The sequence below is a fragment of the Oncorhynchus mykiss genome, chromosome 5 (genome assembly GCF_057628025.1).
Source record: "Oncorhynchus mykiss isolate SJ-2025 chromosome 5, ASM5762802v1, whole genome shotgun sequence".
NCBI classification, from domain to species: Eukaryota; Metazoa; Chordata; class Actinopteri; order Salmoniformes; family Salmonidae; genus Oncorhynchus; species Oncorhynchus mykiss.
In genome coordinates this window covers 29,677,319-29,686,414 of record NC_143026.1, presented here as the reverse complement: position 1 = coordinate 29,686,414, position 9,096 = coordinate 29,677,319, and the positions used below count along the sequence as shown (strand labels likewise).

At 42.3% G+C, this 9,096-nt stretch overlaps 2 protein-coding genes across 2 annotated transcripts; both read right to left on the bottom strand.

The window, feature by feature from the left end:
- Positions 1-654: 654 nt before the first annotated feature.
- LOC149983236 (uncharacterized) lies at positions 655-1,446 on the bottom strand. Its single transcript, XM_090234409.1, has 3 exons — positions 1,382-1,446; positions 968-1,210; positions 655-858 (listed from the first exon to the last, which is right to left on the bottom strand). Exons 1-3 carry the CDS (start codon positions 1,440-1,442, stop codon positions 701-703), a joined length of 462 nt encoding a protein of 153 aa, XP_090090535.1. The 5' UTR covers positions 1,443-1,446; the 3' UTR covers positions 655-700.
- Positions 1,447-2,129: 683 nt separating this feature from the next.
- On the bottom strand, positions 2,130-8,869 carry mtfp1 (mitochondrial fission process 1). Its single transcript, XM_021602393.3, has 4 exons — positions 8,492-8,869; positions 5,390-5,517; positions 4,829-5,061; positions 2,130-3,813 (listed from the first exon to the last, which is right to left on the bottom strand). Exons 1-4 carry the CDS (start codon positions 8,559-8,561, stop codon positions 3,741-3,743), a joined length of 504 nt encoding a protein of 167 aa, XP_021458068.1. The 5' UTR covers positions 8,562-8,869; the 3' UTR covers positions 2,130-3,740.
- Between the last annotated feature and the right edge of the window lie 227 nt (positions 8,870-9,096).

The following is a 9,096-nucleotide window of genomic DNA, read 5'->3' as shown; positions in this document are numbered from 1 at the left end:
GGTGAGCCTCATGAATGTGTTGGGATTTGAGACTGGACGTTCAGTTCACAAACAAATAAGTCACATGGACACACCTCTTCAACCTGCCAATCGCAACAGTTCTGATAATGAGGGATGCTAGACCAGTGGGAAAATAAAAACAGCGACTGCCTGGGAGCAGAGTTTGAGGGAAGAAAAAACCGGTAGTGAGTGTCTGATGCGGTCCCATGCCATCTGTTCTATATACAGATAGTTTAAACCGCCAATATCCCTAGTGATACTAGAACAAAACGACCCCTGGTGGTATGCAAGGGTATCTTTTTAAAGTTGCTCTGAAAATCAGCATCAAATAAAGAAAACCTTTGGATTGCAGTCTTTATCACAGTAATGTTTCGCAATCAGGTCAGTCACCTGAATGCAACACCAAAACAAGTCAATGAGTTTGTCCTAAATGACAGCTTACCAACAACCCTAACATAACAGAAACATAAGGTGAACGTGTATCCCAAAGAAAACCATTTTGACAACCTAGAACTGCCTAGGTCCAGATTTGGCATGCGTTGTGCCATGTAGTTTCCTGTCAGGGAATCGCTTGCTACTGGGACTGCTACGAGGTCTTGTGTTTGTGTCATGTAATGGACATACACAGCAGTATGGTTTTACAAGATGCAGGAGTCAGGGAACTAACATTTATTTTCAAACCAAACAGAAAGCAAATTGGTTAAACGTTTGTCAAGAGGTCTCTGCGGGGCCGGTAGCCTAGTCTGCCTCCCCTCCACACACACAGGTAGTAACCCACAGCCAGAGCTCCCATAGCAGTCAATAACACCATAGGGACCACCAGAAACAGAACCCAGACTGGAGACTCAATCAGCGCACCTGAAAAATATAACGTATTTTCAATGAGTCAAATGGCCTAAACTACAAACCACAGTTTCGCAAACACACTAAAGGGGATTATTGATTGATTGAGAAAACATCAGCTCACCTTGTTCATCGGCACCAAGAGACTTGTCTGATCCAATGGGTTGGATCTCATCCGACTCATAGGGCTGAAGCTCATCTGAGGCATAAGTCTGAAGCTCATCTGAGTCATAGGGCTGAAGCTCATCTGAGTCATAGGGCTGAAGCTCATCTGAGTCATAGGGCTGAAGCTCATCTGAGTCATAACTCTGTGGAGTCTCCACAGAGATGGTCCACTGGTCTACCCTGTATCTTATTCGTGGAACTCCTACAGTAGGTGGAAGGAGTGTCACTGAGTCATTTTAACTACCCATTTAGAATGTTGTCCAACTTTTAATTGGTTTCCATATTAGCAAAATTAAAATGAATCCAAACTTTAAACATTTTCAAGGCAGACCTTACACAAACATTTAGCAAGTTATCAAATATGTTAGCATACCTGTTTGGGCCACAGCTGTGGCCACAAGCATCAAGAACAGCACACTGTGGATAAACAACATCTTTCTGACAATATGCCAGCACTCAGACCACCTGGACTTTTTATGAGCTAATGCACCTAATCAAAATAATTGCTGTCAGCTGTGGATCACTTACTCAATCACGACAAATTTCTTAAACTAGAATCTTGGCTCGTTGAGGTCATTGATGTGATTGGCTTTGACAGTGGCACTGTGGGCATTTTATTGGTAAATGTATGTTGTGGCCGTACAATCTACAGGGAATAAAAGCTGTGACTGGCTGCATTGAGAAAAATATGTGCAATGTTGTTTAAAATCAATACATCAATTTGTACAACTTGTTAGACCTTATTGTCAAACCACGAACACAATTCCACAACAATATCTCTTTGTGAGAGTTGTCAATCATATTCCCCAGAGGAACGCTACTGAGACAGTTCTGTGCTACTTGTTGCCAATGAGTGTGTCATAACACATCCATAGTTACTCCTTTTTTTCTGACACCACAGCATGAGGAATGTTGTACTGTGGTATGGATTTATGAAGGTTCAAGTACATTACGGGTATTTGCGACAGTGTTTTGGCTGCATATGAGGGGTTGCTGTTTCATTTAAACAAGTGTCAAATGAATACATATGAAGAAACGTATTCTCACTGATAAACTTAAAAACATGTTGAATATGTTCAATTGTTTGCACAGGAAAAAAAAAATGTATACAATACAGGATATTGTTTTTCTACAGTATATATTTTTAAACAGTTTCAGAGTAGGGGATAGCTAAATAGCTGCCCATTGCAGTATTACTTTCACTTTCGATGATAAATTACTATCATTTTGTCAAAGAACATTTTTTTCAATTTCTCTGACAACTAAAAGAAAATGTACATGTACATCAGTAGCAGGTTTGAAAACATATTTGAATTTTAAGTCTAAAACAAACATATTATGAAATTAACAACAGTTAAACATTCCCTTGTTTCCAGCATGAAAATATATTGATATCGAAATATGAAATTGATTATGTGACTAAGTGGGGAAATAATTAGAAAAAAAAATTCAAACATATCACAAAAATGTTGCATTTTGGTGACAAAACATTTTTAAGTAATCAATATATTAAATATACAGAAGTTGACTTATAACTGAGAAGTTAAATGAAAAGTATTGCTAAATATTTGTTCTGGTGTATGAACAATTGGCAACATTTCCCAATTAAGTATATCACATTAATTTACATCAGGGCTCTCCAACCTGTTTTAAAACCAACCCCAGTTGATTCAGCTTATCAACCAGCTAATTATTAGAATCAGGTGTGCTAGATTAGAGTTGGAGCAAAAACATACACAACAGTAGCTCTCCAGGAACAGAATTGGAGCGCCCTGATTTACATATTCCAATAGCATTTCCCATTTTTGAATAAGATGACTCAGATTCCTTGCATATTGCAGCACAGCTTTGTATACTGATGGGTTCTCTTCCAGAGTAGCCTAAATATTTGGCAATAATTACAGTATTTTATGCATATTCCCTTCATATGCATTCTGCATAGGGCATGTTACACAACTATTACAGTACTTTCTATGCCTTAGATGCTACCAAAGTAACTGAATCTTTAGAGCCAACCAAAACCTCAAGAATTCTTACATCTATTCAGTTCACCTCTGTAATAAATGACAAGAAGCACTCAGGTTAATCTCAAGACTGAACATTGAAGTGCATCACAATATACTCTGTAAATATCTATTCAAAGTGACAGACAACCGTACAAGACATTATTTTTGAGGCAGAAATAAACAAAAACAAAGGTAGATGTTAACATGTAATGAAAATAGGGCCTTAATGCCAGGTCTAAGGACAGTGACCCGAATATTCCCAAATATGGCTAACATCAAGAGTTACCTGGATACATGCCAAGTGGAGGTCTGAAAATGAACAGGTGGGCTCTGCAGGCCAGTAGCAGCCACAGGTATTCAACTCCAGTGCTGGAGGGCAACACTGTCTATTGGATCCCTTTTCTCCCTGATTCTAAGTCATTGACTGGCCAAAGAAACATAGGTCCCCCTAACTTGGAGTTTAAAATGAAAAGATGGGAATAAACAGAGGGGCATAGACAAGTGGCAGACAGTACAGTGGCCCTGGAGAACTGGAGTGGAGTAACCCTGCTGTATTGGCTTTGTGCTTCACAGTGATGTTACAGTAGAGTGATCAGCAGAGTTTTCAGATGGCTTGGGAGGAAGTGCTGTCTGGGACAGAGGGTGGGTGGGGTCAATTTCCTGGTGGAGCTAACCTGTCCGGGCCAGGGACACTAGGACCAGGTTGCAGGGTGGTCGTGGTGCTTATTAGTCATGCCTCTCTCCTGCAGATTGACCGTAGACCTTACGCAGGCTGGAGTCCAGCAGGAAGTCCACTCCCCTGTGGAGCACAAAGAAGGAGAACGGCTTTAAGGTTAGAATGTAGCAAGGATGGGACCTCACCTCAAACACTGGGGGGGGGGGGGGGGGGGTTTAAAGTCTCCTGGCTCCCTAGACCTCATCAAGTACATATAAGCCTATAGATATGAATGTGCTATGCACTCACCGCAAATGGGCGTAGGCTATATCTCACAGCCATGCAAGATACTCCAGTTGTAAACGGTGGAGTCAATATTTAGAGTTTCCCATATTTTCAGAAATCGCATGCTGACCTATTTAAACTGCTGTTCACTGACAACCGTGCAACTCAACAATCAGCCGTTTGAGAAAATCCATGTGCTGCCCAAATTGCGGGCTTCCAGACTAATCAAACCATTCCTGTGATAAAACATAACAGAAATGTCTTCAGAAGCAAATGATCCGTTATTTATGTCTGTAAATAAATGTAATGCCTACCAGAGGTAGGGGAAGTCCATCCGCACCGGGGATTAAATATAACCAGCCATTCAGAGCTGGGGGATGGCAGAAGCCAAGATGGGGAATGCCCCCATCCCTCCCAAAAAACCAGACCCTGAATACACCTACCTCTCTTCAACAATGGATTCAGATAAATAAAAATGGTGGCTACACATCTAACACCACATTAAAAAATAAAATTTTTAAAATACATTATGGTGTGCAACTCCTAATTGGACACTCAAAATGATGCATAGATTTAAAAAATGTAATGCTGTTTTCTAAGGTAATGTGTGGATTTTTCCTCTCAATGAGCTGGGGAACACATTCAGGCTGAGACATTTAACTGCAGGCTAATACCTTGGCACACTTGGGACCATAAACATTGATGGGAAAACGTGCCAAAGTACACACGCTACTGTTATTTCTTCCTCCCGCTCACATTCAGGTTCTTTCTTTCTCAAACACACACCCCTTCACTGCCTCCCTGTCACATATCTGGCACACATTCAGACAAACATTTTCTTCACTATCGAACACCCTCACCCACCAACACAAACCTGTCGATGGGGTGGATGATGAAGGGGATGGTGGAGAGGCCGATGGCCGTGGTGGTCCACTTGCGTACGGAGAGAGGCAGGCGCGTGGTTCTGCCCAGGAGGTAAAGAGAGGCGGCACACACACGGTTGATGGTGAAGCCTGGGATAGCGACCGAGGCCAGGGCCTGCCATACAAACGTATCCACCACTGCTACAGCCACCTTGGTTGTCTTCCCTGGGTTGTCACCATGCTCCTACAGCACAGGGATAGACATAGAGTGTGACATTCTGTGCTTCAGACCACTTTATGTTTCAGGGTGGGAGTTGAGTTTTGTTCTATGACACATTCTCTAGGGATTTTCTGGAAAAGCTCCATTTACTTATGTATGCGTTGAAAAAGGCAATGTAATTTGGAAGTATGTGTTCTCTACATTTTTGGAAACTCAAGTTCATAATATAAATGCTTCACGGAGCAATAATTCCATGACCCCTTAAAATAATGGTAGCTCATATCAATACAAATGAAGACAGTATAAGAATGAGAACAGAGCTTTGCTTTTACAAAATGTCCTCCTTCCTTACCACGGCAGCCTTCTTCCCCTTGTCCACAGCATCAGCGGAAACATACACGGTGGCAACTGCATATGTGGCCCATACAGCACTCACTGGCACCAGGGCACGGAAGGCCTCTCCCACCTCGTTGGCATAGCCTGTGGGCACAAGACAACATGACAGGGTAAGATACAAGCGCAATTAAGGCTTTAACTGCCTCACTGTTGTGAGAGGCCTCTAAACAAATCATAGTCAACCCCCACCGGATCAGAGCTAGGGGCCTGAGGTAAAACAAAATGTATTAGAATAATAATTCCAAATTTCCCTCTTGGACCTCTGCCATGTAAAGGGGGGTACATTAATTTTCACTTTTGTTTGGGGCTGTGGGTAGTAGCAATAACCCCCCTGACACGTTTCGTTCCATAGAATGGGCGGTGACCTTTGGAGCAATATGCACTGTCCGCTCCAACAGGGTTGGAATGACTAATAATGCCCTTGGTCTGTCATTAAACGCTTACACAGCTCCTCCTGCTGTGTTGGCTGCTGCTGAAGCTGTACTGCCACCCTGTGGGAAAACATTACACAGCGTCAGGTCTGTAGGCCTTTACACACGACACAAGGTTATATGAGAGATACACTTTTGTATATAGTGTGTGGACACCCCTTCAAATGAGTGGATTGGGCTATTTCAGCTACACCTGTACACCTGACAAGTGTATAAAATCGAGCACACAGCCATGCAATCTGCCTGCGGCAGGCACGCATGGGGCAGCAGAGTAGCCTAGTGGTTAGAGTGTTGGACTCGTAACTGAAAGGTTGCAAGTTCAAATCCCCGGGCTGAAGTTCTGCCCAAAAAGGCTGTCATTGAAAATAAGAATTTGTTCTTAACTGACTTGCCTAGTAAAAGACCAGTAGCAGTATAAAGACCTTACTGAAGAGCTCAGGGACTTTGTATGATGCCACCTTTCCAACAAGTCAGGTTGTCAAATTTCTGCCCTGCTAGAGCTGCCCTGGTCAACTGTAAGTGCTGTTATTGTGGGAAGTGGAAACATCTAGGAGGAACAACTGCTCGGTTGCAACACTCACTACAGAGTTCCATACTGCCTCTGGAAGTAACCTCTGTGTAAATAACTGTTTGTCATGGAGCATCATGAAATGGGTTTCTGAGCAGTTGGGTTTCCGGACATCACAATGCCAAGCGTCGGCTGGAGTGTTGTAAAGCATTGGACTCTGGAGGAGTGGAATCACGCTTCACCATCTGGCAGTCCGACGGACAAATCTGGGTTTGGCGAATGCATAGTGTCCGAATGCATAGTGCCAACTGTAAAGTTTAGTGGAGAAGGAATAACGGTCTAGGGCAGTTTCGGGCTAGGACTCCAATGTCAACCCCAGCCAATTCACCTTTGGGATGAATTGGAAGGCTAGGCCTAGTCACCAAACATCAGTGCTGGCAAGTCCCCACAGCAATGTTCCAACATCTTGTGGAAAGCCTATAGCAGCAAAGGGGGGGGGTTGGAATGAGATGTTCAACAAGCAGGTGTTTAGGAGATGTGGTGTATTTGTTTACCTGGTACCTTTACCTGGTAAGGCTACTTAGCTGGCTAACAACCTGGTAACGTGACCAATGACCAGTAGGCTATGGTTTAAGATGATATTGGAAGAAAGGAAAGGTACTGGTTAGCTACTCCAGGAGATGTGTTTCAAAAGTTAGGATAGGCATAACCTTTTATAGTGCTCCTATACTGTTTGGTGCGGGGGGCACCAGTGCTATAAGTTGGGAGCATCAGTGCTATAGCCTGAGTACCCCAGTCTATTTTTCTGACATTCTAGTCATTCTCACCACTCATTATTATGCCAATGTCGTGTTTGGTGTCAAAAGGAGCTAGAATGATAGTGTAGTGGAGTTCAGAACTCACTCCACAGCTAGCTTGAAATGTCATTTTTTTTCTATGGTTCAACTGGTTTGTAAGTTGTCAAGGAGGGCAGTCACGTGTTTGCAATCAGATGAGCCCGGTTATGGGCTATACTATTAGCAACACACTGACGTGGGTTTCAAAATCACAAACAGATCTGGGACCAGCCTACCAAAGAAAAAGTTAATTTAGAGCCCTGCTTGTGCTAACACACTGGCAGCACTAAACAAAATTGTTACTTCAGTGAATCTGTTTCTGGGACAGGTTACACTACTCATACAGCAGAACAACAATACATTCTGAACAGATTCTCTAACATTGTCATTTCTAACTATGTAGGCTACTGAATGTGCTTTACAATACACTTATCAATAATTGATTGGAGTTCATTATAATGCTATAAAGATGTTTCATTTGATAAACATAAAGAAGTAGTTGTATGCTAAATGTTTACGTGTGTGAGAAAGCCAGGGAGAAGGCAAGGGGAGAACCAGTCAGAGTCAGTGTTAGAGGAGATAGAGCGCTGTGCATGCAGGCCATAACAGTCACCAATTTGCAGCTGGCCCTGGGGTTTATTTTAGTAACATAGCACATTTCAATGTCAACCCCAGCCAATAAGAACCCAGCAGAAAATGTCAACGCATTGCACAATGGCTAGTGTTATTTATCCCTTAAAATAAATGTAGAAGGCCCATTTAGCTTGAAATCAACCTGATTGCCTTATGACAATGAGGAACAGATATCCTCTGTACAGTTTTGACTCGAAGGTCAGTATATTAAATGTAGCTATCAGGCCTACTACGCTGAGATTCCAGACATTGTATCATTTCAATGGAACTGGTGCTTAAATATGTGATGAGCATTTACTTATTTGTCAATAATGAATCACTACTAGGAAGTGCCATGCAATTTACCCAACCCACTAACCTAACTAGCTGTTTGAAGGCAGGTATTAGAGTGCTAGCTAACGTTATTTGAATACATTGGTATTTGATCGGGTTGCTTAGCTTTGAATTGGTCGAATGCAGCCATTACAAAACAATATCACGTAAAGTATAGAGCATCTATTTATAAGTCGTTCATATTCAGACGTAAAACTGGATAGCTCACGTGCTAGCAACCCAGCTCGAGCTTGTTCTACTAGTTTACGCTTGTTCTTAGCGTGATGGGGACACCCCCCTGGTTTAAGACATCCAAAAACACCACTTTTATTGCATACCTAAGAAGCGGACCCATGTGTCACGATAAATATCGACCTCCTTGCTTGTTTTTTCTTGAATTTGATCCATGCTTCGTCTTTAACCCCATGTAGATAGAGTCCCAACTAGAAGCTGCGAGTCAAGTCTTGCAATGCGCCACACCGAGGGAGTGTCTAAGACTGTATGGTGCTTTTCAGAAAGGGAAAAAAGCCTACTGTATTTGTCTGACTTCACATTTGTTATTGGTAAACTATTAGGCCTATTATCTTAATAATCAACCAGTATACATTTACAAATTGAATCTTCCACAGATGGATAAAGTTCGAGTCCCGTGACAAAAGTTAAGAATTTCTAGATAGTCCCTGATGACAATTTACATAATTCATATGCCGGAAGTTAGCGGATATAGGAAGAGAGAGACTCAACTCGGTGGAAAATCTGTCTCCCTCCAACAGGTGGCGTTTTTTCGTTGTTTCACCCACCAACTTTGAGAAAAAACATTTTATATGGGAGTTGTCTCGAGATGGCTATGCATTATCATTGCATGAGGCTTGTAGCATAGCTTCGGCAGTTGACGTCAACAACCCTTTGGAGCCATGCCTCTTTGTGGACAACGACTCCCATT

Excerpts from the sequence above, each read along its gene's own strand:
- mtfp1 (XM_021602393.3), bottom strand. The coding sequence starts at position 8,561 with ATGGATCAAATTCAAGAAAAAACAAGCAAGGAGGTCGATATTTATCGT. Across the intron at positions 5,518-8,491 it reads CACATGGGTCCGCTTCTTAG|GCTATGCCAACGAGGTGGGA; the intron begins GTATGCAATAAA and ends TTGTGCCCACAG. Across the intron at positions 3,814-4,828 it reads ATCATCCACCCCATCGACAG|GGGAGTGGACTTCCTGCTGG; the intron begins GTTTGTGTTGGT and ends TGTGCTCCACAG.
- LOC149983236 (XM_090234409.1), bottom strand. The coding sequence starts at position 1,442 with ATGTTGTTTATCCACAGTGTGCTGTTCTTGATGCTTGTGGCCACAGCT. Across the intron at positions 1,211-1,381 it reads CACAGCTGTGGCCCAAACAG|GAGTTCCACGAATAAGATAC; the intron begins GTATGCTAACAT and ends CACCTACTGTAG. Across the intron at positions 859-967 it reads TCTTGGTGCCGATGAACAAG|GTGCGCTGATTGAGTCTCCA; the intron begins GTGAGCTGATGT and ends TATATTTTTCAG.